Genomic DNA, 25,811 nt, shown 5'->3' on the forward strand with positions numbered 1-25,811 from the left:
AAGAATACGGGCCGAAAGCAAAATCCGGCATCGGGTTTCGTGGCGCTGTTACCCCGAAGGTAGATTGAAAGAGTGTGGGTCCTGATCTAAACATCGAGATCTTCAATTCTCCAACCCTCACGGCGTCCATTTACCTAAGTTAGGCGGGATTTTCAAAACGTTTCATCATCAGAAGAGCCTATTTGTTGCTCATGTTGCGGATTATTGGTCCGTAGTGCTGCACGTGTGAATCACGGATGACATCGTTCCATAATATGGCGTGTCAATTGCGAGTCCAACGATGTCACCTCAGCGAAAACCTCAGTTGAGGGAGAGATGTGAAGATAGAATATAAAAAGGACGTTGGATTCCTCTGCATTATTCCCAACAACCTTCCAAGCGCCTCTTCTGAACATCCTCAGCTATACGAAGAGTATAAACACTACGGTTGGAAACCTTACTTCTGCTGTCTTCGTTTAAAAGTTCTACCTCGACATATTTATTCTACCTAAAACCAAAACCACAATGCCTTCCGCCATTCGACCTACTGAGATGGACGTCCATGTTGCCATTGTCGGTGCCGGACCTCGAGGAACTAGCGCTCTGGAGCGTATATGTGCCTCAGCACCGGACTTCCTTGCCCCAGGAGCACGAATGACGGTTCATATCGTTGATCCGTCACCTCCAGGTGCGGGTCGTGTCTGGCGTACAGAGCAGTCGAATGATGTTCTGATGAACACCGTCACATCCCAGGTGACCCTCTTCACTGATGATAGCATTGTCTGCTCAGGCCCAATCCGTCCAGGTCCAAGTCTCTACAACTGGGCTGCCGACAGGATCCCTGGCCTTGGGCCTGATGATTACGGAACCCGTGCTCAGTACGGACAATATCTTGAATGGATCTTTCAAGAGACTGTGCGACAAGCACCACCCCAGGTGCAAATCGAGGTTCATCCCACTTTTGCTGTCCGCTTGGAGGATACGTCCTATGGCCAGCAAACGCTCAAGCTGTCGAATGGCCGCACCCTTTCTAGCCTTGCAGCTGTCATTCTTGCACAGGGTCACGTCCCGCTACTTCTGGACATTGAACAACGGAAGCTCAATGCTTATGCAGACCTAAACGGTCTTCGTCATATTACGCCCTCAAACCCATCAGATGTTGATCTTTCTGTTATTGCTCCTGGAGAGCAGGTTTTCCTGCGTGGTCTTGGTCTCAACTTCTTCGACTACATGGCTTTGTTAACAACATCCCGGGGTGGTAGGTTCTCAGAGACTCCCAACGGTTTGAAATATCACCCATCGGGCAATGAGCCTCGGATGTTTGCGGGATCTCGTCGTGGAATTCCATACCACTCCCGTGGTGATAACGGCAAAGGGGCATATGGCCGCCACATGCCCCTCGTCTTCACCGAAGAAATCATCAATGCTTTCCGTAAGCATTCTGATGCCGGAAAAGCGCCTGACTTCCTCCAGGATATCTGGCCTCTTGTGTCCAAAGAAGTGGAAGCCGTTTATTACTCGACTCTACTGAAGCTCGATGAGCCGGAAAAGACCGACTTCCAGAAGAGGTTCCTGACAACTGAGCCAAACAGCCCCGAGGAAGCGCAAGTTCTTCACGAGCTTGGTATTTCGGAAGAGACGCGGTGGTCCTGGGACCGTATCCAACGTCCACAGGGCGACCGGATTTTCAACACCACCACTGAGTGGCGTGAATGGTTGATCGACTACCTTCGCGAAGATGCCAAAGAGGCCGCACTTGGAAATCTGAACGGTCCACTAAAGGCAGCCTTGGATGTGATGCGCGATCTGCGAAACGAACTGCGACTCATCGTGGATCACAATGGGTTGACCGGTATCTCTCACCGGACGCACCTGGATCGCTGGTACACACCCCTAAACGCCTACGTGTCAATTGGACCTCCTCGCAAACGTATTGAGCAAATGGTTGCGCTCATGGAGGCGGGAGTTTTAGATGTCCTGGGTCCCCATCCCAAGGTAAAGGCCCAGGACGAGGCTTGGCTAGTCCACTCGCCAGAGGTGCCAGGGGAGCCAATCCGGGTTACTACATTGATCGAAGCCCGCTTGCCAGAGCCAACACTCCGCAACACGGGGGATGAGCTTCTTTCCCATTTGTTCAAATCTGGTCAATGCCGCGCTCACACAATTGACGGATACGAGACTGGTGGTCTTGATGTGACGGGAAGTCCATACCATCTCATCGACACCCATGGCCGTGTGCACCCAAAGCGATTTGCTGTCGGTGTTCCAACTGAAGGAGTCCACTGGGTGACCGCTGCTGGTGCCAGACCAGGTGTGAACTCAGTCACACTTTGTGACACTGATGCCGTTGCCCGCGCTGCTCTTAGTGCAGCAGCTATCGAGGCGAAGTTCACTCGGGCTCAGGTTGATGTGAAGACATTTCCACATGTTGAGGTTGCCGAGCTCCGTGTCCATGCTTGAAGTATATGAGTGTGTCCATCATGTGCGAAGAAAAATAGATTGGCATGTATTGGTCAAAGGAACGAAGAAAGCGAGGATATCAGGAATATGCTGGAATGGAAAGGGAGGATGTAAATCGCCACAAATTTTGCGTTTGATTTTTCATGTGTTTGCGTTTGATGTTTATATGTTTGCAGCTCAAAATAAAGGTTTGATTCTTAAGAGATAACGTGATTTGAAGAATACTAGATGGCTCTATAAGCCCCAGCTTCCTCTGCACTTGGGCTGCTCTAAATTCTAGCTCGCCATCCGTTTATACTACAAACTACAATCGCCATACATCGACGATGATATGGAACCTGCAGGTAGTCAGATCTCGAGCCACCTAGAAGTCAAAAGCTGGTTCAGACATTTTATTCGTTAGACACTCATACCGGAGGTGTGTTATGGATCTATCATTTATTTGATTTGACACTAATATAGCCCTACCCCTTCCCTTGTTGTGTCAATTGTCAAGAGCGGCGAAGTTTACCACGCCGTTCGTGTTGTATGTGGTCAGTCTCTGCCTTCCTCGCCGGATTGGATGGGCCTGCTGATTTCCAGCCCCACGTTTCTCTTGATTCTTGCCTGCTCTAAATCCACCAAGAACTCAAATCCATAGGGGAATTGAACAGACATGTGTCTTCAAGCTTGCATGTTTCTCCATATGGTTAGATTGACTTTCAGTGGTCCAGCTATGTTTGACTAATGCAGGGACTGTTAGGCCCTTCCGAAAAAGGAATTTGCAAACTCGGCGGGTCTCGGGGGATTTTCGGATGATTCAATGTTTGAGATCAAGGTTTGGATCTACAGAATGCTTAGGCGTGTTTTAACTTTCACTCCCTCTACCTTCATCGCTTCACTTCACAAAGATCATTAGCGTGACCACAGTTCATACTTATAGAGCACGACTTGGCCTCTATCTGTGATTTCAGTAGCTACTGATTTCGAAGAGAACAATCGCGGTCCAAGGTCCACTTCCCTGTAACCAATATTGTATGGTCTAGTCTATCAAACTACCATCCCTCTCAGCGCCCATCAATCACAATTAACCAATCCTTGTAAAGGCTAACTATTCCCCAACAATATTTGTACTAGCGCATCTTGGCATTTTTTGGAGGCGTATACGGCTTACATTAGATAATATAATTTACTAATTGCTGACATAGAGTTACTGGCGGATAGAAAATGATCTGCAAGCCATACATACTGTATGGCCCTATTTGTTTCAGTGGGAGAGCCCAAGATAGATGCTAGAAAAGCCCACACTTAGCCCTTGCTTCACCCTTCTCGCTTTAGCCCTACCATGGCATTAAAGATTCCTTCTCTTCCCAGTATGCTGACTGATTAAAACTGCTGACGTAAAATATCAGTTGGTAAGAGTTCAATCGTTTAGAACAAATTGACTTTGATATTCCCAAGTCAGCTAAGCGAGATGCATTATACTCTTAGCGCGGTGAATATACGCCAACTTGAACAAACCACCATCCTTGCCGGATCTCACCACGACCCACGTTTGGGCGGCCCATCATGGGCTGTCTACGTTACATACCGGGATTACGGATAATTATATAAAGAAATCTCGATGGTACAACAAGTGGGGGGGAGTGCAAATGACAAGCCGCCCAAACGTGGGCTGTGGCGAGGCCTAATCCTTGCCTTCGATGAGCCAATATGAGGCCTGGAAGATCAGGAAATCACTCGCCACGCTGACAGTAGCCTTAGCCTAACCATTTAATAAGGTTGATCTCCTCTTATTGCATGTACAAAATCCTGAGCATCAAAAACTCAGTACTGACCAAAAATTGGTGCCTCTCGCCGTCCCACGCATGTTATGTCCATAATGGAAGAGCTATTGGCACTCGAACGACGGAGGGAGAGGAATAGGGTAGCACAACGAAGACATCGTACGGTGCGCACTATACATTCTCCAAGTCCGTCCAGCTAACATGGCATAGGTGAAAATGCAAAAACAAGTACCAAAGGAACGCGGCCACAGGTGGAAAGAAGCGGATTCAGCAACCCAAAATCGCTACCTCAACAGAGAATCTACCCGGGGCAGGCAGCAAACCGAAGTAGCATATATTCAAGGAGCAGTGATCAGGACGGCCTGCCCTGCTCAGCTGATGTCGGGTCCGGCCTACAATACAGCGTGGACTCCAAGTCAGCACAGAACCTATTTTCCGACGCACAGTTTTCACCCCACGCCTCAGAATACAGTCATATTGGCCCGACATGGCCTGAAACCCTCCAATCAGGCCCCTCCCCTTTTACCATGGATACAGTATTCTCTACCAGCTCGAGCAAAGGTAAGTGGCATATCCGCAACGCTCTTGCCCATATCCAACCTAACGCTGCGTCATAGCCATGGTCGGTCCCAGTCTCTGTGCTAACTGCCACGCTTACGGCAAACCACACGATTCGAGCGCAACGATTACCTCGTCTGCGAACACGACAACCTGGCCGGTAGGCCAAGATAGAGATCAGGACCCGGCCCGCGTTACTGGAGTAGGGTCCAGAATCTGGACGACTCCCCTCCATATCTCTGTCACCCAGGGTCATCTCTGGGCTGTGCGCCTCCTTCTTGATCGAGGCGCCGACCCTAACGCCATTGACGGAGCCGGCTCCACCGTGCTTCATACGGCCGTCCAGAGCGGTCACCACACCATCGTGCGTGAGCTGCTTCGACATCATGCGGATCCAAGTTCCATGGACTTGATAGGGTGGCTACCATTGCATTATGCTGCAGAAGCGGGCGATGAAAACTGCATGCGGGCTTTGCTGAAGGCAGGTGGGGAATAGAAATTGAAGGGTGACAAGCATTACTTTCGGTTGAGGCTAAGTCATTCGAAAGTTTGACGCTGCCCGGTGTCTATTTTGCTGCTAGATCCATTGTGAATTAGTGTCATAGATCTTTGATATGAAACAGAGTCAGAGTGAAATATGTAGGCTTTTGGAAAACCAACTGGTTTCTATAAGGAAATTAGCATCACAGACAAAGAAGTGTTCGTGGACTATAAAAGATGCTGTTTATTGTCGAGTTATGACGTAAGATTCGGTAGCATTACACTCTTCGCTGTTCTAAATCAGTGCTAGGATGTTATCTAATGAAGCCAAATGTATCCTCAATGCCAGTGGTCAAGGGATACGAAGAGTGTAATTGACAGCCAGTCTCGCAAGAATATGTCCCATGAAGAGAGTACCGAAGCTGTGCATCGATCATAGGATCGACGTAAATGGTGAAATCAATATTTCCGCCCTGGGGACAGCTCAATCGAAATTATCAGAGGGTTCCCGTAGCGGTACAGTGGTCACGTCCTCAACATGAAGCCTGATAATGTAAATGATTCTATAGGGGATGTCACTAATAACGGAATTCACGTTTTCTCTAAGCATGCGACGTGGGGACACGGGGATAAACATGGCCAGATTATATCTACTACAATTCTAAGAATCCGTTATTTCTGCTTACAGCACTAAAGGCTTCGTTTCTTCGCTACTGAATCCCTGTCGTGCCTTCACATGACAGAATGTCTTACTGCTGATCTATCTCCTAATCGGACGTCTTCAGAATTGTCCCACAAAAGTGCTTCTCATTTCCTATAGAATAGATTACCTACAGATTTATTCATTTTGATTGGAAGAACCACTATATGGCCCCATACCGTGGGATTAACAGAAAGTGACTCATGTCTCTCTACATTTCTTTCAATCATTTAACAGATAAATCGGTTGAAACTACAACGAAAAAGAGCATTTCGAAGGTTTAATACACCACAAGTACAACATGACGTTAACATGACTAAGCGGAATACGAGACTGCAGCGCAGGTTACTAGGTAGTTATACCGCATGGTATGAACATCGGTTGCAAACGTGCCCACACGGCCGGAGGGCCACCATGAAGATCAGGGCACGGCCCGCGCAAGTGGAGTCGGGTCCAGAATCTAGACCCCCCCTATTTCTGTCACTCGAGGCCATTATTCGGCGTGCGCCTCCTTCTCGACGCAATATGCTGCAGAGGTGGGCGATGAAAACTGCGTGTGGGGCTTGCTGCAGGCAGGTGGGGACTCGGGCGTAGAACTTGAAGCTTTAGACGTATGTTGTACATTAATAGGAAATATCTTTAGTATTTCCCTAAATAGGAAATCGGTGACTGCTCATAAGTTTTTACACCCAGCCCCACACCCCTTTGATTATATAATATTCTGCCGTTCAAAAAGGCATGTTTAATTAACCAAATAAAATCTGCAAACACAATTCCTGTCTATGTATAATAACTCAAACAAGGCTAGATATAAATTTGAGAGAATTTATCAAAATATACCAGAAACACGACATGAAAGCGAGATAAATAAAATCCCCTAGTAGGCGGTACAAACATTTGAGGAAGGCGGTAAATACGTGGGGGTAAGTAGGGTGTGAAAACTTATGAACAGTCACTATACTTATTCGAAAATTTCATATTTCGAGGTATTTTTTCGCATTCCATCAATGTTACTAGCATCCGCTGTGGATTAGCTGTGGAGCAGCATGGCGAACTGAGAGTGTTGGAGCACATGTTTAGTCCTGTACCTCATCCGTTTGACTGTGCCTATGACACAGGAGCCCTCTTTTTGTCCAATAGAGGGAAGTCGGACTTTAGTAACTTCCCATGGTATTCGTATAGTAATCGGAAGAAACTTGGAAGTACGGTGACGTAACATAACAGTAGATCTTCGTGTTATAGGCATTCAGGGAAAAGAGAAACGACGATCATGCTTACAACATAGTGAGCAGGAGCATGATCCACCCTGAGTTGGCCAAATATCCAATGTATATCTCGTCTTACGCACTGCAAACTGGTCGTGACTAGGTTAGAAGGGTTCTAGGTTATACTCGCCTTATGCTTCTCAGGTTTCTAACATTAACGATCTGTTCTCTTAACCGTACTATTGCCTAATAGGCCTTACTATAGACTAGGTCCTTTCGAGGTATCGAGGAATAGTGCTAGATAGAGTGCCGAATAGATCTATACTAAAGAATTAGTCTATTTATGAGTGTTATTAAGTTATACTAATCAAGTAAAGAGTCACTAAGGTTCTAAGGTATATATAAGTAATAATATATAATTAAAGACGAAGAACTAAACTAAGTATGTAAGGGAGTGTCCTTACATATTCAATAGAACAAGAGCGGCCTTGTCAAGTATTTTTTAGTAGTATTTTTAGATGTCATTTTTATAGACATCTTCTCCCCGTGCAGCCCAACTCCCAGGCCGTGCATTGAGCCGAGTATATAAATACCATGTCTTTATGTTGTAATTCTCTGCTACTCCTCTACTCTACCTCATCTTTACAATTAATTTGTGTTGGAAGCTAAGCATTCCATTCAAATACTACGTAACAACGCTAATATTCACTCATGACAATGCGCTAAAGAGCAGCAAAAATGACAAATCGCGAAAAGACAAAAAGACATAAACTCTTAGGCCCCAGCCTGGTTCCATCAGAGATCCAAGGCGGGCCAAAGAAACCCTAGCTCCGGCCAGAAAGGCGGGCCAGGAAATCCCTGAAGTAATTCATTCCATCTTTTTTTTTTTTTTTTTTTAAGCAGCACGCCGAGCAACAAGCTTGCTCATGAAGGCCTGGTGTTGTTCATCCACATATTCTTCTTTGCTGTCCCCGTTGCAGTAACGTAAATGAGCGCGATCCTGGTACTTTTCCAGGTTAGGGTCGTAGAAGTCAAAGCACTCAACCCAAGTTTCGGTCTCTGGCCAGATGATATGGTTCAAATCGCCGGTAGGGCAGGCGGTGGCCAGGGAGGTTTTTCTCATCTTGCGGCGACGGATTGTTTTCTCTTCAATGAACGAGTTGCAGCTGCTCGAGAAGCGATGGGCAGCTCGAAGACGACTGGGGGTCTTCGGCTTGTACTGCTCTGCGAGCTGACGGGCCTTGCGGAGTTCATCGCCGGAATCTTCAATGGGCTGTGATGCGCCTTGGTGTTTGAAGTTTTCCAGGTGGGTATTGTCAGAGCGCACACGCTTGGAGACATGCTCCTCTTCCGGTGCATCGCTGACTGTAGCTCGTTTGGTCGTAGTATCTTGGCGCACACGCTTGGAGACATGCTCCTCTTCCGGTGCATCGCTGACTGTAGCTGGTTTGGTCGTAGTATCTTGGCGCACACGCTTGGAGACATGCTCCTCTTCAGCTGCATCGCTTACTGTAGCTTGTTTGCTCGGAGTATCTTTGTGTCCCTGCTCGCCTGTGGGCAAGTCCTCATCGTCATCATCGTAGATGAAGTAATCTGGGTCAAACCCATAACTACATCCTGGAGGGTGTGGAATGACATCGGGTGACGGGTCTCGCTTGCGCTTCTTCGATTCGTTCTCGTTGGGTGCACGAAGTTCCTCTGGTGAAGTTGGAGGGGGTTGGGGGTCCTCGGGATTCGACTTCCTCGCACGCATACGCGCGAGCAGTTCTGGGTCGAAACCCTGTGGGTCCAAATCGTAGGAGTATTTCTTTCTTTTGCCGACTTGTGGGGCGCGTGCGCTGGCTGTCAGACGCGAGTTTCCGCTTTGCGGGTCTGCAACGCGCGGGCGCGGAGTGGGAGATTCGAAATTTCTTGGCCACATAACCAAGGAGGGAGGGGGAGCTGAGGAGGGTGTTGCGACGGATGATTCATTTCCCATTTGACGTTGAGATTCAGCCACTAGAAATCACCATGTTAGCCACTAGAAATATATACCATGATATAAGGGGCACATACCTTGTGGGACCTCTGCATTTTGGGGGGCATTGCCTCGTCCCCAAATACCAGTCACTGAGTTGAATATCCATTGTCGCCAACCAGGTCGGTTTTGGTTTTGATTTTGATTGGGCGGGAGTGCAGAAGGCAATGAATCGAACGGAACAACACGGTTACCACGGGGCGCGGTCTCTTCGTTTGCATGAGTGGCCAGAGTGGTCGAATTGCCAGATCTCGCATCTTCTCCCTGCTGGGCCAAAAGCTGGGGGAAACGGTAAATGGTGCGATCGATTCGTCCATCCCTTTCCGCCTCGCGTCGCCGGGCGCGATCCGCATAGGTCCTGCGAGAGCTGCCACGAGGACGGTTTTCGAAGCCGGGTGGAGTTTGAAGGGTTAACTTGTGACGTTTCGACGGGGATGGGTTGTCTTCGGACGATCGGTTCCGTTTCCTAGTGGGTTCTTCCATGGGGGTCAGCACGGCTTCATCCGGGGCATTGAAGTTGGGAGGTCTGCGAGGCCAGCCCCTCCAGGGAGATGGTGGGGACCAGGGGAGTGACCAGGGGATTCGGCTAAGCTTGTCATAAACTCTTCCAGGCGGCCAGGCATAGTGTGTCACGGGTGTCTGCGGAGGGGAGGGGGTTGGCTCAGGCTCTCTTTGCAGGAGCTCGCTGGCACTACCATATCGGTAGGCCGTAATGATTCGTCCTCTAAAGGTGCGTGGGGGGGGGGCATGGTGCGCTTGGGGGTAACGTACGGGTGTCCGGTTGCTCCACGGACTGAATGAGCGCAACGGGGTCTTCCTGGGCCCCGGCCCCAGGCTCCTCGGTGGGAGCGGTGGCCTTCTTGCCCTTTGCGGCGGCCTTCTAGAAACATGAGTTAGTCATGAACAATTGTGATGTCTGGTTTCTGAACTGACCTTCTTCCGGCCAGCTCGCTTGGCTGGCTTCCGCTTTGGAGCGGGCCTCTCTTCATCAGACTGTGCCAGAGTCACAGTCTCGGCGTCCGCCCCCGCCTGTGCCGAAGCACTCCGCGTCTGGCGGCGGCGGCGGGGGACGTACTCCGAGATTGGCGGAAGAACGTGGTTCGACCGGAGTCTCATCTTGGCGAAACGCGCACGCAAGATGAGGAGGAGGGGGTTGTGGCGAGGGGGTTTTGGTGGTGAGGGGCAAGTGAGGGAAGTCTTATTGAAATGCAACGGATCAGTCAGAGATATCCAAAGGCTACGTAAATACATATGTAGATACTAACCGATTTTGGTAGAGTCAATCACCAAAGACTCTGGCGCGATATCCAAAGGCAATGCTTTGGATGGTAATGTTGTGGGTGATGGAGAGGAGAAGAGGAGAGAAGAAGAAGAAAAGCAGAGATGTAAACAACACGGTTGCTGGACGCGACCAAATTGGATCAATAGGGAAGGAGCCGTTGCCTTTGGGCCAAGCCCATTGTCACTTTTTCAAATTCGGAAGGCGCGACCCGGCAGAATGTCTTTGGCGGTGTGATACCTATCGTACCTTTTTATCCATAGAGACCTATAGCTCCCTCAATAATAGAGGCTGTCGCAAGGGACAATATTGTTCCAATTATTGACACTATTCTCTGATTCCACGCAGTGTATTTTTCAATAAGCTATTTTCATCTCAACATTGTATAAAATATTTCTAGTTACTTCCAGACTTGATGCATTAACTAGACTTGTCTCTTCTCGTCTTGTCTTGTCTCGTCGTCTTAGATCGGATCCAATTTCCCCTCCTCTTAAATAAGCCCAAAATAGCCTATTCTATCGCTATAGTCCTTTGCTCATAGATGTTGTCATCATCACAATCTAGCGATTTAAGCCAGCCTAATCGAGAGATTGCCATCTCACCTGGAAAACACTAGTGATGATTTAGGGGAAACTTACTACATTCCAGAGCTTATGCTACGATGGCAAGTTAACTACCCCAAATTATTTTAACGAGAAAATAGATGTAGGAAAAGAAACAATGCTATTTGTACAGATGCTCTGCAGATGAAACATAGAAATGAGGACATAGACCAACAAGTACCCCTCGCTAGCTCCTAGATAGATGATACAAGGTAACTCGCTGATACTTTTTTCAAAGCCAGCTAATCACAAAAGAAGGGAATGGTGTAGAGATACAAAAGACCTCTTATTAAAACAATGCCCTTCATAGGGCAATCTCTCCCTTCCACGCAGCGTCAGATAATCCCAATGTCCCCATCAGGTTCTGCCACCGGGGACCTCCACGTTCCTTCTTGCGGACATATTGCAGCAGCTTCTGGCGCTTGTGGACTAGTATCTGCAGGTTACGCTTGTTGTGTTTGTCCTTGTTGGTGGTCTCGAGGTGTCGGGAGAGGTTCATGATTTTCACGGTCAGGATAGCGGCTTGCACCTCCGCAGAGCCGGTATCGGGTCCAACGCGCGGTGCACGTTCCGGATGAACAGGGGCAGATCCATGGGCAATAGCCGAAGGCTTTGGTGGGAGATTTGAGTCTGTGTAGTGTCGCCCAAATGTTTCGATGCACTTTGTAATGTTGAGGCGCACACGGTCCTTGGTGTTTCCATTGTTCAGGTTCACAATCCGGTTGATTGCTTCTTGAGCATTCTTATGCTCTTGGTTATGCAAATTCAATGCCTCCTTCTCAGCTTGGGGATCGAGTGTGTTGCGATCGGGATTTTTAAGCGGTGCGGTCAAATCCTTGGAGAAGTTGAGCGCGGCATCCAGCTCATTCGACTTCAGGTAGTAGTTGAGATCCTCGGTCAAAGATGATGGGATATGCGAGTTGGTTTGGATTGCTGTCATCTCTAGGATAAATGGTGTCGGCTGGCTCTTGACAGGGTCCCCAATCGAGGATTCCCGTTCCTCCGCAAGGACTTGCTGGCGAGAGACATTGGCTGCCTTGCGCTGGCGCGCCTGGGCCATCAAGAATGGGTCATGTTTCCTCCGAATTTGAGCTTTGCTGGACACGGCTCTGATAGTAGTGTTGGTCGAATTGGACAACGGGCTATATCCGTAGGTTGATCCTAAACAAGGCTTAGTTAGCGACCCAGGTGATTGAACATTTGACATCACTGATTTCGACTAGCATACCGGTCAATGCCTTCAAAGAGGACTGGACGGAGATGCGCGGAGGCATGGTGGGCGTAACTGGCGAGTAGATGGCTCTATTGTAACAATCAACTTCTCTTTTCCATCAACCTTTCGTCGGGAAATCTTGCGGCCGGAGGTCTAATTACGCTAATCCTAGTCAGGACATTAGCTGCCCCAGGCACCAAGAGTCACGTGGATAAAGAGCCAAGACCAGTATTACATAACCAATCACCCCCAGCCCTGGAGCCCTAGCCCTAGCGCACGCAAGCGAAATTCTCCCGAATCGCGAGAGTGCAACAATTTTGCGGCTTGGCTTTGATCTTTTTTCCTCCATCACCACGACAAGAGCCAGACGATTGATCCTCCAACTCATCAATCCATCAATCGCCCAACATGGCCCCTTCCCAGCTCCCCCCGGTTTTCAACCCTACCGCGCAGGACATTGAGATGCTCCTTGCCGCTCAGTGCCACCTTGGTTCCAAGAACCTTCAGGTGCACATGGAGCCTTACCTCTGGAAGCTCCGCGCCGACGGTGTCAATGTCCTGAACATTGGCAAGACCTGGTATGCGCAAAAGCAAAAAGCCTTCTGACTGTAGTATAGTGTCTAATATATATCTTTCACTGAAATAGGGAGAAGATCGTCCTGGCCGCCCGTATCATCGCCGCCATTGACAACCCCGCCGATGTCTGTGTCATCTCCGCTCGTCCCTACGGCCAGCGTGCTGTCCTGAAGTTCGCCTCCCACACCGGTGCCACCGCCATTGCCGGTCGTTTCACCCCCGGTAACTTCACCAACTACATCACCCGCTCTTTCAAGGAGCCCCGTCTCATCATCGTGACCGACCCTCGCACTGATGCCCAGGCCATCAAGGAGGCCTCTTACGTCAACATCCCCGTCATTGCCCTTTGCGACACTGACTCCCCCACCGACTTCGTCGATGTTGCCATCCCCACCAACAACAAGGGTCGTCACGCCATCGGTCTCGTCTGGTGGATGCTCGCCCGTGAGGTCCTCCGTCTCCGCGGTACCCTCGCTACCCGCGAGACCGAGTGGGATACCGTTGTCGATCTCTACTTCTACCGCGACCCCGAGGCCGAAGAGAACAAGGAGATCGCTGATGAGACCAAGGTCCCCGGTGCTGAGGAGATCGGTGCTGGTGCCGTCGAGTCCGGCTTCGCTGGTGAGAACTGGGATGCCTCCGCCCCCGGCGCTGGTAACCCCGGCACTGCCTTCGCTGCTGCCTCCGCTGCCACCGCTACTGCTGGTGCCACCAGCTGGGATGCCGAGGGTGCCGACTGGGCTGCCAGCTCTGCTCCCCCCACCACCGAGTGGGCTGAGGCTCAGCCCGCCGCTGGTGAGGCCAAGTGGTAAATTGCTTCGCGGTGACGAGGATAGTTGTTGAGAGGGGGGAAGTTTGATCACAATAAAAGTTTGGCGATCCGGGATGATTGTTGACGATTTTCTGGGTCCCTCGAGGCTCTTGTTTTCTCTTATGCACCATCTACTCCATTCACAACAATGGATTACAATCTCCCGCAAATTCCCTTGACATGTCTATCCTAGTCTCTGTGTGCAATTCACAAAAAAAACCAAAAGAAACTGAAAAACAGCAGAAGAAAACGAGCTTCACCGGGAACCTTTCAATCTTTTGCCTCAGTGGTCTCATCTTACCAGCACTTTTTTTATTTCCATGTTTTTGCATCGGGGAGGAATTGCCATGCCAATCATTGACTGGCGCTTATGAGGGAAAGAGATCCAGTTGCTTTAATTTACGAAGCTTCTGGGGGAAAGCCCTGTGCTGTCAATTCACAAGGTGGACTTAATCGTTACCTTGGTTTCTCCCTGTGTGTATTCTAGTAATCTGAAAAGGTTGTGCTTGGTATCATATCCAGTAGGTTTTGTAGTGTATGTGCCTGGCTGTAGACTTGATCGTGTCATTAAAATGTGCACCTGCTAAGGCACCGTGCCATCCACACAAGGTCGGAGTCAAGGTCGGAGTACTCCAGAGCTGCCTGGTCTAATTACAGGTCCCTTCAATGTTCCCTATCAACTACGTTAGTACGTTTTAATAACGCGTCTAAAGGTTCACACTCGAGGCATCTTCTCACGCCAAATAAATTTTGGGTGTGATAGGGAAACCAATAGTAACAGCCGGGCAATGGATATAAAAATACTTTCTTTCTCGGGTGCCTTCAAAAGATCTCTATCGTCTCATCGCTGGGGTAAATTAGAGCGTGGACATAGCCCTGGAGGTGCCTATCATGGGCATTGATGACTGGTTTATACGTGTATGGGTATGGGAAACAGGATAGAACATTGACAACGAAAGAATCAAAGAATAACGCAAGTAGTGCCCTCACTCTGGCCACCTTTTTCAGTCGTCGTCATTGCCGCCAATCTAGCGAGATCCTCAAACGTCTCTGCAAGCAGCTCGCCTGTGACAGCCGAACACTCGGCGTATCTATCGCAACGAAGTTCCTGCGCAATACGATAGGCCTAATTAACCCAGTTAGTGAATTCAACGCGTGAAACCCAGCTCATAGTCACTCACCTCTTGTGGATAGATGATCCCCTCGCCTTCTCTCCGTAGGTCTCTTTTCAGGCCTAGCAACATCACTGGAAGGCGCTCACCATGACCGTACTGGAAATAACGAGTAATGTCATTTCGCCACTAAGGAATAACATTGAGTTTCAGCACGAATTCACAATTAGTCCGAATATATATACGAGACATACCTCTTTCAGTCCAGCAAGTGTATCCCGGTTGGAGATATCAAAGGCTATAACAACCACGTCAGGCCGAAGATTTGTCCAATGCTGGTTTGGGTTGGATGTGTCGTAAAGCTCTAAAGTGAATGTCTTCTTTGAGAACCGGATGTCGTAAATGAAAGGCTGATCACCATCTCGTAATAGTTCAAGGGTATTTGGATCAGTATTGGAGGGCCCTGATGGGGACGGTCTTCCACTCTTGAGGCGACTGAAATATGTTAGCATGTCCACATGCAACGTTATATATATAGATCGTTCAAACTGGCTTCCAGGGCCGCAGTTCGTGGGACAACCAAATACTCACGCTAAGAATGTTGATTTTCCACATCCTGCATCTCCGAGTAGAAGTAAGGAGACTGATTTGTTACTATCCGGGTGAGGATCTGCCTCAGCCATGCTGGAATGGTTGTTGATTCGATTTATGTCCAACTGTCCAGGTATTGACCAAGTTGGACCGTTCAGCCGGTCAATCAACAAGTATATTGCAAAAGCTTGTCTTTGCTGTGACTACAGGACAGTCTATATGAGTAATTCCGCTACTTTCTCATTTCAGAGAACAGTAGGTGTGTTTTAGGTTGGGGAGGCGATGAACTTTGGGTGATAAGGTTCAATGCTTGGCGTATCCAACGTGGTTGTAGATTTATATATGTTTCTGCAGCGCTAACCTCACATCATTTATACTATGTAATTGTTTAAAATTCATATTGCCTGATTTTCTATAAAAAGAATCCCCTATCGTATGCGTATTATTTGCAATTAAATCCTCCTAATACAGTGCTATACAATAAATACATGCAATTGTGACTATATAGTGTATGTAATTACACCCGCATGAAAAAGTTCAATACAAAAAATACACCAAACAGCGCCTCCGCGGAACATTTTCAAATTTGATCCCCGCCGGTTAAACATCCACACCAATCCAATCTCAGCCTTAGTCGCTTGACGTGGTATGTGGAAACAGTCTGCGAGACTCTTTCCACCGAGTTGCAACCTACAACAAGTTCTCAGGCAAGCCCGATACTTGTGCCAATCTCGCACTCCCACACCCCAAATTATGGCGGTCACCAACAACCAGGGCCAACCCGACTACTCAGCATGGAGTAACTCCAGCCTGATCGCGCGCATCACAGAGTTAGAGCGCCAGCTTCACTCTCAGACAACAGAGTTCACAGCGCCGACAGAAGAGCCGTTGCAGGCACCCCGCTCTTCTGCGCCCATCGCTACCGACGTCCAGGAACCTGCGATTCCTCTCCCTGAGACCTTTAATCCTTCTAAGAAGCGACCACACTCTCCTCCAGATAGCGACACTACTCCAGTGCCTGCGCCGACGCGGTTTATCAAGACCCCGAAACCTCCAAAACCCGATCGCATTTTCGACCCCTCCAAATACTCGACGCGGTTCATTGCGCTCAAGTTCGCATATCTGGGACAGGCATACAATGGACTCGAACATACAAACGGCAATACCACACCTCTGCCTACCGTTGAAGAGATTTTGTGGAAGGCATTGCGGCGTACACGGCTCATCTCTCCCGAGACTACCTCTGATCTTGAGCCGAAGGACGGAAAAGAGCGCGTTCCCATGCGCCCCTACCACCTTTACTGGGATGGATGCGATTACTCTAAAGCAGGCCGTACAGATAAGGGCGTGAGCGCTTTTGGGCAGGTTATTGGGGTGCGGGTCCGCAGTCAACGGCCCATGCCCAAGCCCCCCGTTGAGGGCGAGGATGCGATGCTCGTTGACTCGGAATCTACTGAAAAGGAGTGGGATGATGTAGCCGATGAGATGAACTATATCAATGTTCTAAACAGGGTGCTTCCGGAAGACATTAGGGTTCTGGCGTGGTGTCCTAACCCGCCGCCTGGTTTCGATGCCCGCTTCTCCTGCCGTGAACGTCAGTACAAGTACTTCTTCACCAACCCCGCGTTCGCTCCGACTCCTGGGCCCATTGGGTTCCAGAACCGTGCACAGAACGGCAAGGGCCCGCGTGCTGAGTTCCGCGAAGGCTGGCTCGACATTGAGGCTATGCGCGAGGCAGCTAAGCATTTCGAGGGTCTGCATGACTTCCGGAATTTCTGCAAGTTGGACACCAACAAGCAGATTGATAATTTCGAACGCATTATCCATCACTCTAGTATCGAAGCCGTCAATCCCAAGGTCAACCCCGTTGGCTATGTTGGCCAACCTGGATTCCAGGCCAAAGAGGGTTGTGTGCCTGAACCGGATTTGACGACTCCCGACACGGTTTCTCAAAGCATTCCTCAGGTATACACGTTCAACCTTCATGGTTCTGCCTTCTTGTGGCACCAGGTGCGACACATGGTTGCAATTCTGTTCCTAGTCGGACAGGGATTCGAGTCCCCATCTATCGTCCCTGAACTGCTGGACATTGTCAAGAACCCGCGAAAGCCGACTTATGCGATGGCTGAAGATGCCCCGCTGGTCCTTTGGGACTGCATTTTCCCCGACATCAAGTCTGGCAGTCGCCTGGATGCCTTGAACTGGGTCTATGCTGGTGATACCCCTGCACACGGCAAGGGAAGCGCCAAGGGTGATAGCAAGTTCGGGATGCGGGGCACCGTTGAAAGTTTGTGGACTGTCTGGAGAAAGCGCAAGATAGATGAGATTCTAGCGGGTGCTCTGCTAGACTTGACTGTCAGCCAGGGTAACCAGAACGTGGAAGACATTGACAACCAGTGGCAAAACGCGGTATATTCCAAGAGAGCAAGCAGAGGTGCCAAGATCTGGTGTGGTGGAAACGATACTGTTGTTGGTGGGAAATATACCCGTGTCGACGAGAAGTCCAAGATGCAGACCGTGGAAGTTCAAAATGCCAAAGGACTTCTCACAAAGCAGCGAAGACTAGCAAATACCGAGGCTGCAAGGGCGGCACTGGAATGAATCCCGTTGTATATACTTGCTGATAGAGCATCGAAACTAGGGGTTAAGCAAGATAGGCTTTTGCACAAACAAAAATTTCTTGAGGCAGAGGTTGTGGGTATATCATGACTTCGCGTCATAAAGACACCGCCGAGAACCTCTCCAAACCTGCTCTAAGATCTCTCGCTTGGGCAACATGTGCTAGTCACAAAATTAGCTTTGAGTACATAACGCTGAGGATGTCACATACCGGGAATACCACCAGGGCATCGGGCTCGCCTTCAACAATGACCGCCAAATAGAAACGGACTTCGAAGCCCTTGAAGGCTTCGTGAATCACAATGTCCTGGATTTGCGTGGTAGGAATGAATCTCGTTGAGGCAGTAGAAAGATACGTCGAGGACGATGTCGAGGTCTGGATTCCGAAGCCTCGAATAACCAAGAGCGATTCCTCTGTCAAACAATCAGCCATGGACAGACCTAATAAGGGCAACTATTCCTTCTCAACTTACCGATATAACCTCTTCTAAAAACACCGTATATCACTACTGCACCAACCACAACAATTGCGAGCGGGTTGTATGAATCTACCAAGTGACACAGTTTGGATCCGAGCGGGCTCGACCACACAGCTGGCCAGTTTATCACCCTCCCATCTTCTTGGAAGAAGAAATTTCGGACGCGCGCGATGCCGACACCGATCACACAGAAAAATAAAACCGTACGTAGCAGTACTTGGAGACCGAATAAGATTTTGGCGGGGGAACTCGATCGCTGGGGCGCATTCGATACCGTGAAGGAGACTGTCGTCGGAGAGGGACGCTGAACTTCTAATCGGCCTCGCATTTTGGCTATGGAGGAGTCAGGTAAAAATAAAACAACAGAGCCAGAATCAATTGACAATTTGCATTGCAGCCTGTTTACTCAAGAGGTAGATCAAAAGTCTGGAGAGATCCAAACGGACTTTAGACAGGAGAGCTCTTAATGTGAATAAACACGCTAATCTTATATGGGACTAGCTTACTCCACTGGCAGCTGCATCTCATCACGTGCCTCACAGCTTCGTTTGGATTACATCTGGGCTTGTCAGGCACCCACGCAACTTCATATTTCCTCCATCCACAGTCATGGGTGACCGATCACGAAGCAGGTCTCCTCGTGCGAGAGAAAATGCCGATAGAGAGCGCCCCAGAAAGACCGGAGGGTTTCGGTGGAAGGACAAAAGCCGCACCGACGATTCCCGCGGCGATGATCGCAGATTAGAACGAGGATACCGAGACCGACCACGATCACCACGACGTGACCGAGAGGGCGACCGCTATGGAGATAGACCAAGGGATGGTGACCGCGACCGGGGCCAACCGCGTGACGATCGAGATGCGCCGCGCGAAGACCGGGAAAAGAAACCGAAGAAAGAAAAGAAGGAGAAGAGGCCGGTCGCTCCGCAATCCTCAGAACCCATGATTGTGGTCCATGTCAATGATCGCCTGGGAACTAAAGCCGCGATCCCCTGTCTTGCTTCAGATCCGATCAGTATGTCTTCCTTTTTTACTGTTGACCCCCACCAGTGTACTAATGTTCTTTGCAGAGCTATTCAAGGCCCAAGTGGCAGCTCGAATCGGCCGTGAACCCCACGAAATCCTTCTTAAACGCCAAGGCGAACGCCCTTTTAAAGATCAACTTACACTGGAGGATTATGGAGTGAGCAACGGAGTTCAACTTGACTTGTGAGCCTCAAACCCAGCTTTCTGATACCGGGACTGTGACACTAACTCTATTATAGGGAGGTTGGAACGGGCGAATGACGGGTTCCCGGAGCAGACTGCGCTCGGTGGGAGAGTTATCCCAACCTTGGAAGCTCTTTTATGTTTTTTCTTTTCTTAGTACATACTATCTCGGGGACCGGAGCATAGGAGTTACGCATGAATATGTTTCTTTTTTTTCTTTTTCGAGATTTCCAAAGCGATTGGTGATTTGAGCAGAATCATGTATATCTACCGGAACAAATGGAAAATTCGCAGTAAACCTGCTGACCATTTACTGCGTTCCTGTCCAGAAGCAACCGTTTTCTGCGGGGCCTCGTCACGACATGCGCTTTACCCAATGCGGGTAATTTGCCACCTGAGGCATCAGCCGCAGGTCCGCTCCACTCCAAAGAGGCTTTTTTCACATCGCGGGACTCACATCGTCGGTTTTTTTTTTTGGTTTTATGTCTTTGTCCCTCGAAGTCTCGATTCTTCCTCCGCCATGAGGTAGCATTTGTCCTCTTCAATTTCAAGAATCTCTATACTTTTCTTTTTCTCTTTATTTTTTACTCCCTTGACTGCTCACCGAGATCGCCCCCCAGATTTTCCTCCCCCTCCACTCAATCCCTCCAAACCTGATTTCCTTCAGATCGAGCGCCCTTCTCCTTGATCCTTCCTACTTCCAATCCCGGCGATATATCCACAAACAACAACACTATGGTTCGCAATCTTGTCGTCATCGGAGGTAACTCCCACCCTCAGTTGACTCAGAGCATTTGCGGTGTCCTTGGCATTCCTCCCGCGGAGGTTCTGCTCTCAAAATTCGCCGTGGGTGAGACTCGAGTTGAAATCCAAGAGTCCGTCCGTGAAAAGGATGTCTATATCATTCAATCCGGCGGCGGAAAAGTCAACGACCACCTGCTAGAGCTTCTCATCACCATTTCCGCCTGCAAGACTGCCTCTGCCCGCCGAGTCACCGCCGTCCTCCCTCTTTTCCCTTACTCTCGTCAGAGTGACATTCCTTATGACAAGGCCGGCGCTCCCCTCGTCAAGGCATCTGTGGGGGGTAAATCCGGCAATGGCTACACATTCGAGAGCACCCCTGTGACTCCGGCTCCTGGTGGAAAAACCGAAGGCCTGGGCTTGATGAATGGAATGGAAAGCCTCCAGAAGAGTCTTGCCAAGGCTCAGATTGAGGACAGCACTGGCAGCCCTGTGAAGCGGCGGGTCAACGGTCTGCCCCGCAGCGACACAACAGATTCCCTCAAGTCTATGAGCAACGGCACCGACGACGCAGCGAGCAGCACCTCCAAGATCAATACCTTCCAGCCGCGTCCCGGTTACAAACAGTGGGTTGCACAGGCCGGCACCCTGGTGGCAGATTTGCTTACCTGCGCCGGCGCCGATCACATCATCACCATGGATTTGCACGACCCGCAGTACCAGGGATTCTTTGATATCCCCGTCGATAACCTTTACGGCCGACCTCTTCTGAAGAGCTACATTCAGCGCAACATCCCAAATTACAAGCAGGCTGTCATTGTCAGCCCCGATGCTGGAGGTGCCAAGCGCGCTACGGCAATTGCTGACCAAATGGGCATGGAGTTTGCCCTGATCCACAAGGTAGGCTTATCGAGCGTTTGGATTTCCCTGTAATTCACTAACAATCTCGTAGGAGCGCCGCCCCACCAAAATCACTGACCGCCAGAATGCTACCATGATGTTGGTTGGCGATGTCCGTGATCGGATAACCATTCTGATTGATGATCTGGCGGATACCTCCAATACGATTACTCGCGCTGCCAAGTTGCTCAAGAAGGAAGGCGCATCTCAGGTATATGCCCTTCTCACTCATGGTATCCTGAGTGGTGACGCTATCGAGCGCATCAACGCCAGTGCCCTTGACAAGGTCGTTGTGACCAACAGCGTGGATCAAGTTGAACACTTGCGCCGGTGCCCAAAGCTCGAGGTTCTGGAAGTCGGCCACGTTTTCGGCGAGGTGAGTCCCATACGTCCGGTTAATTCCGCATAATATACTGACCTATACTCAGGCCATCCGCCGTGTGCACCACGGTGAAAGTATCAGCGTTCTCTTCCAGTATGACTGATCGCTGTCTAAATTTTTTTTCATTTTCTCCGATATCCTAAATTTTCGATGTTTGCTCTACGACACCCTCAACCTCAATTCCCCTTACCATAGATCCAGACTCGCAGTAGACTCGGTACGCTGGATTTGATCTGGTATTTCTGTGATTTCTATTTCGTTTTCTGTCGCTTGCTCTCATCTGGCTTTGGCTGGCTTTTTTTCCTTTTCCTGTCATACTATCTACCTCTGCCACACCCCTTGCCATCTGCACATATGAGCAATGAATGTTGAATCGAAGTTGCAAATTTCTTTTTCAACATGCATGTAATCGCCAGTCTTGGACTAGACTATCAATGTGGCTGATCTGTGTACTTCATGGAGACGTAATACTTTCCAATATTGAAGCTCATGCATGTCGGTCTGTGCTTGATTGATCACGATTCTCGGTCCTTGCATATTATACCGGATAATTTCTGGCGCTCGAACCCTTTCCCTTTCTATTTTGGTGCTCACCTATTGCATTCAGAATACAAGATTTCCATGGACCCCTAAACAGCCGAAAAGTGCAGTCACCCACTCTCTTTTACGAGACATTTGGAAGGGCAACATGGAGTCACTACTACCAGACAGTATTGATATCCCGAGTCGTGTCATATATTGGTCACGGAAAAAAAAGAAACTAACCAATAAGTATATGTCACTGTGAACTGTCACTGGTAGACTATTACCATTGAAGGACGCGCGCATTTTAAATCAACACTAACTACTGAGCGATTGGTGGAATTTGAGTAGCTACAATGGAGCATACACAAGAACTCATATCCGGGAGATTGATTGATTTGCTTGGGCTCAAGTCATATGACAAGAAAGCTACATTCGTTCTCAAATCTCATCATAAACGCACTGAAAGCATATATCTTTATTCCTAAATTCACAATATGCACCATGTATTGCCGTTGGCAGGAAAACTAAATTCGAGTTCATCATCATGAGGATCACCGCCAACCGAGACTTCCCGAACAGAATTCGGTATGATCCATTGCGCTCATATTCCGAGGGTAGCAGAGCAAGCGGAAGGACATTGACAAGGAATGTCCCAGTTAATAGATTGAAAGGTCGCGGCGCTCTCCACGGGGTCCGGGCGAACCTCGTCCACCACGGTCACCTCCTCGGCCACCTTCCGGCCGCGACCTTGACCTTGTCCTCTGGGGGCCAGGGCCCCACAGGTACGGCCAGTATTTCCTGGGCCACTGGCCCAGCCACGGAAATAGGTTAGGCCCATTCGGCCATGGTTGGCCATGATCTCTGTGCCAAATAAACCTAAGCCTGGCAGGTTAAGATGCGGGGTCGTGGTCCAGGCTTGCAGTTGTCCGGGTGCATGCCTCCGCCAATTTCTTTATGTCTTCGATGACCTTCAGCGCCATCAGTGTAGTGACCCCCGTGCTACCCTTGGTGCTATTTTTTCTGCACGTCGATTGATCGCAATGCAGTCGCGGATATGTTTGTTCATTGTGAGAACAAACCTGCATCCTATCTATATAGTTGCGGTTAGTGACGCTTTCTACCCCTTCCTTTTGTAGTTCACTCACTTCTTTTCCGCAGCTCTGCCCCCATCTCCCTCCACCGTTATAGTGTCGGCGGCATGGTGCGAAATGTGGAACATGTAGATCTGATTCCACTGGCCACATGTCCCGGTCGTAGTACCCGCGTTTTCGGCTTAATGCCCAGAGGCTCTCCATGCATATATCGGATATACCTCGTGCCTATAAGGAAAGACGGTAGGAGAAGAATAACGACTGTTTTGCCCAACTTTGTGTTGAGGTTTTCCTGGTACTCAGCACTGCCATGTTTGAGGTTTAGGAACGGATCAAGACCAAGTCCGGGGTAAAGTATTTTGACCGTGGTTACGGATCCCTATGATTTGGGATATCCGCCTTCAAAATCTATAGACCTCACTCGTCTTCCGCACTTTGAGATGATCTCTTCTCCGTGGGGCTCGAGTCAAGTCGTCGAAGATTTCGTGTTCTGGGCATGTTGTAGCTTGGCTCGTGTGGGCATGCTAGCCTCGAGATTTGCCTCAAAGTTCGACCATTGATGCAGCGGGCCAACAAGCTGATATCGTGCATTGCAGAGGATTTGCTCGCGCTGGGTGGGGGCTACAAGAAGGTCAGGAAGGCAACTTTGGACTGCCTCGCGTGGAAAGATCGGGTGTGGTCGCGCGGCCATTATGGCGATTTGATACTGAAAATGGCTTCTTGTCGGTATACAACTTCACGCGAAAGACTCTTGGGTGACACTCACAGCCGAGAGATGACGATTTGGACAAGAGTGGAGAAAAATGCAAAGTAGAAAGGGCAGAGGATGAGTCTAGGCTCTTCTAACCAATCTTGAAATTCAGCTCCTTTGCTTCGGTACCCAGGAACTTGAGCTTTTGTGGGATCATCAGGCAACTTATAACGCCGTACTGGCACAAGAAGAGATCGAAATCTGTTCAAAAGCTGGCAAAGGTGGTGATGGCCAACATTTATCCCACTTCGCACACTGATGCACAGCAGTATGAGACGGAGATTTCTATCTCCATGAGTTAGATACTCTGGGACCCATCAGAATAACCCGATTAGCCCTCCATGAGAAGCCTGTGAAGCCTGCGTTCACTGTTACCGGCTTGGTGGCTCCGTCTTTCGACAAGGTGTTCTTCTTCGCCTTGATCACCGGGAAACGTTGTCTCGCTATCGATATATATAGCCTGGGATCAGGCTAGCACACGGAAGAATGGATCCCTTGTGAAGAGGAGACCCCACTAGAGGCTGTCTCAGCATCTGTTTTAGACATGTGTCTATGGGAGAACCATACCTTGACAAGACATCCTAGATAGGAACACGTCCGTCATGTCAGCAAATCAGTACCGAAACGGGATCGACACAACAATGACTCACCTGCGCCACCCGCCGAACCGTCAGATGGTGGGTACCACAGTGATTATTTTCACATGCTGTCGAATCCGGCGATCAGGTCACCAATTGCACCCACAACCCTAATCACGAGTTCGGGGTCACAAACAAGCTCGACACCCTCATCATCATTAGCGCCCAAATGGATACCGTACGACCCGTTGTTGTTGAACCAGGAGAGCCGAGCACAGGAGAGACAGGCAGGCGACTCTTGTCGATGGCCTTGGATACTGGCAGGGATCTAAAAGGACAGCTGAGATAAGCACAATATACCACAGAAGAAATGACAAGTCACGGGAGTAGAGGATCGACCTCACAAGTCTCCCTATTAGTTCTTATATCTTGTGGCATGTTGAACAACGTATTTTCTAAAAATATGAAGGTAATAGATGATAGACGAGGGGTGGGTTCCCGGGTAGGCATGTAGAGACCTACGCACTGTTTGCATGGGCAGTCAGGAACCTTGTAATATAAGTACCACCAAAGTCGTCGAAGGAGATCCCGCTGATAGTCGTCTATGCACACAGGCTTGAGCTGCCAAGGGCGCTACTCAACTCGACCATGCGGTCATTTTCAATCGCTTCGTGATCTTCATCGCTCAAGCCGTGCAAAGTCAGGCTTCCAACTTCCATAGTAAGCATATAAAGCATCTTTCTGAAAACCATGTTGTCGATGTTGGTGACTTGGTCTATGTTGATTGTTGAAGTTAATGAAAGAGAGGTTGGTTAAGGAGGTATGGTTGGAGGTAAACACTTGGAAGTAGAGAGGTTCGTAGAGAGATGGCAATTATATATAATACGTACGGATTGTTCCAGAAGATGGCAGGTTCTGTTAGCAAGTAAAACATGCAGGAATCCTTGCATATGTTCTTTATATGCTCTGGTTAGCGGCTTCCAGTGGCCCGCGGCACAGTCATTCCCCCATCACTTTCTCTACATCTATCATGATTTATCTTGAAAATTTCTGCCGGATCAATTCTGTCATAGGCATTTTGTCTTTGACCTCATTTTCGAGGGTAGCCGGAGTAGAACGTCCCTCGCCACGAAATGTTACAGCGATTTGGGCGTTGCCGCAGCGGATTCCCGACGGGCCGTGCCATG

At 49.3% G+C, this 25,811-nt stretch overlaps 12 protein-coding genes across 12 annotated transcripts; 6 read left to right on the forward strand and 6 right to left on the reverse strand.

The window, feature by feature from the left end:
• Positions 1 to 504: 504 nt before the first annotated feature.
• On the forward strand, positions 505 to 2,439 carry N7471_003378 (FAD/NAD(P)-binding protein; the record flags this gene model as incomplete). Its single annotated transcript, XM_057276098.1, has 1 exon — positions 505 to 2,439. The coding sequence occupies one exon, from the start codon at positions 505 to 507 to the stop codon at positions 2,437 to 2,439; it is 1,935 nt and encodes a 644-aa protein (XP_057140736.1).
• Positions 2,440 to 3,989: 1,550 nt separating this feature from the next.
• On the forward strand, positions 3,990 to 5,386 carry N7471_003379 (uncharacterized protein). The gene is made up of 3 exons (XM_057276099.1): positions 3,990 to 4,364; positions 4,416 to 4,766; positions 4,823 to 5,386. Exons 1-3 carry the CDS (start codon positions 4,292 to 4,294, stop codon positions 5,257 to 5,259), a joined length of 861 nt encoding a protein of 286 aa, XP_057140737.1. The 5' UTR covers positions 3,990 to 4,291; the 3' UTR covers positions 5,260 to 5,386.
• A 2,657-nt stretch (positions 5,387 to 8,043) lies between these two features.
• On the reverse strand, positions 8,044 to 10,281 carry N7471_003380 (uncharacterized protein; the record flags this gene model as incomplete). The annotated part of the gene is made up of 4 exons (XM_057276100.1): positions 8,044 to 9,146; positions 9,204 to 9,887; positions 9,937 to 10,045; positions 10,099 to 10,281. 4 exons carry the CDS (start codon positions 10,279 to 10,281, stop codon positions 8,044 to 8,046), a joined length of 2,079 nt encoding a protein of 692 aa, XP_057140738.1.
• Positions 10,282 to 11,350: 1,069 nt separating this feature from the next.
• Positions 11,351 to 12,320, reverse strand: N7471_003381 (mitochondrial 37S ribosomal protein uS15m; the record flags this gene model as incomplete). The annotated part of the gene is made up of 2 exons (XM_057276101.1): positions 11,351 to 12,207; positions 12,275 to 12,320. 2 exons carry the CDS (start codon positions 12,318 to 12,320, stop codon positions 11,351 to 11,353), a joined length of 903 nt encoding a protein of 300 aa, XP_057140739.1.
• A 347-nt stretch (positions 12,321 to 12,667) lies between these two features.
• On the forward strand, positions 12,668 to 13,647 carry rps0 (40S ribosomal protein uS2; the record flags this gene model as incomplete). The annotated part of the gene is made up of 2 exons (XM_057276102.1): positions 12,668 to 12,837; positions 12,906 to 13,647. 2 exons carry the CDS (start codon positions 12,668 to 12,670, stop codon positions 13,645 to 13,647), a joined length of 912 nt encoding a protein of 303 aa, XP_057140740.1.
• Positions 13,648 to 14,551: 904 nt separating this feature from the next.
• On the reverse strand, positions 14,552 to 15,598 carry N7471_003383 (uncharacterized protein). The gene is made up of 4 exons (XM_057276103.1): positions 15,350 to 15,598; positions 15,013 to 15,253; positions 14,828 to 14,947; positions 14,552 to 14,772 (listed from the first exon to the last, which is right to left on the reverse strand). The coding sequence occupies exons 1-4, from the start codon at positions 15,439 to 15,441 to the stop codon at positions 14,608 to 14,610; spliced, it is 618 nt and encodes a 205-aa protein (XP_057140741.1). The 5' UTR covers positions 15,442 to 15,598; the 3' UTR covers positions 14,552 to 14,607.
• Positions 15,599 to 16,102: 504 nt separating this feature from the next.
• On the forward strand, positions 16,103 to 17,950 carry N7471_003384 (pseudouridine synthase DEG1; the record flags this gene model as incomplete). The annotated part of the gene is made up of 1 exon (XM_057276104.1): positions 16,103 to 17,950. One exon carries the CDS (start codon positions 16,103 to 16,105, stop codon positions 17,948 to 17,950), a length of 1,848 nt encoding a protein of 615 aa, XP_057140742.1.
• Positions 17,951 to 18,052: 102 nt separating this feature from the next.
• N7471_003385 (PIG-H family GPI synthesis protein) lies at positions 18,053 to 18,775 on the reverse strand (the record flags this gene model as incomplete). Its single annotated transcript, XM_057276105.1, has 3 exons — positions 18,053 to 18,130; positions 18,180 to 18,382; positions 18,442 to 18,775. 3 exons carry the CDS (start codon positions 18,773 to 18,775, stop codon positions 18,053 to 18,055), a joined length of 615 nt encoding a protein of 204 aa, XP_057140743.1.
• A 281-nt stretch (positions 18,776 to 19,056) lies between these two features.
• Positions 19,057 to 19,734, forward strand: N7471_003386 (ubiquitin-like protein HUB1; the record flags this gene model as incomplete). Its single annotated transcript, XM_057276106.1, has 3 exons — positions 19,057 to 19,462; positions 19,518 to 19,656; positions 19,713 to 19,734. The coding sequence occupies 3 exons, from the start codon at positions 19,057 to 19,059 to the stop codon at positions 19,732 to 19,734; spliced, it is 567 nt and encodes a 188-aa protein (XP_057140744.1).
• Positions 19,735 to 20,391: 657 nt separating this feature from the next.
• On the forward strand, positions 20,392 to 21,801 carry N7471_003387 (ribose phosphate diphosphokinase subunit PRS5; the record flags this gene model as incomplete). The annotated part of the gene is made up of 3 exons (XM_057276107.1): positions 20,392 to 21,297; positions 21,350 to 21,673; positions 21,726 to 21,801. 3 exons carry the CDS (start codon positions 20,392 to 20,394, stop codon positions 21,780 to 21,782), a joined length of 1,287 nt encoding a protein of 428 aa, XP_057140745.1. The 3' UTR covers positions 21,783 to 21,801.
• Positions 21,802 to 22,805: 1,004 nt separating this feature from the next.
• Positions 22,806 to 23,060, reverse strand: N7471_003388 (uncharacterized protein; the record flags this gene model as incomplete). Its single annotated transcript, XM_057276108.1, has 1 exon — positions 22,806 to 23,060. The coding sequence occupies one exon, from the start codon at positions 23,058 to 23,060 to the stop codon at positions 22,806 to 22,808; it is 255 nt and encodes an 84-aa protein (XP_057140746.1).
• A 701-nt stretch (positions 23,061 to 23,761) lies between these two features.
• N7471_003389 (uncharacterized protein) lies at positions 23,762 to 23,986 on the reverse strand (the record flags this gene model as incomplete). Its single annotated transcript, XM_057276109.1, has 1 exon — positions 23,762 to 23,986. The coding sequence occupies one exon, from the start codon at positions 23,984 to 23,986 to the stop codon at positions 23,762 to 23,764; it is 225 nt and encodes a 74-aa protein (XP_057140747.1).
• Between the last annotated feature and the right edge of the window lie 1,825 nt (positions 23,987 to 25,811).

This window comes from Penicillium samsonianum (genome assembly GCF_028829775.1).
Source record: "Penicillium samsonianum strain IBT 33392 chromosome Unknown utg000002l_segment0_segment0, whole genome shotgun sequence".
Classification (NCBI taxonomy): domain Eukaryota; kingdom Fungi; phylum Ascomycota; class Eurotiomycetes; order Eurotiales; family Aspergillaceae; genus Penicillium; species Penicillium samsonianum.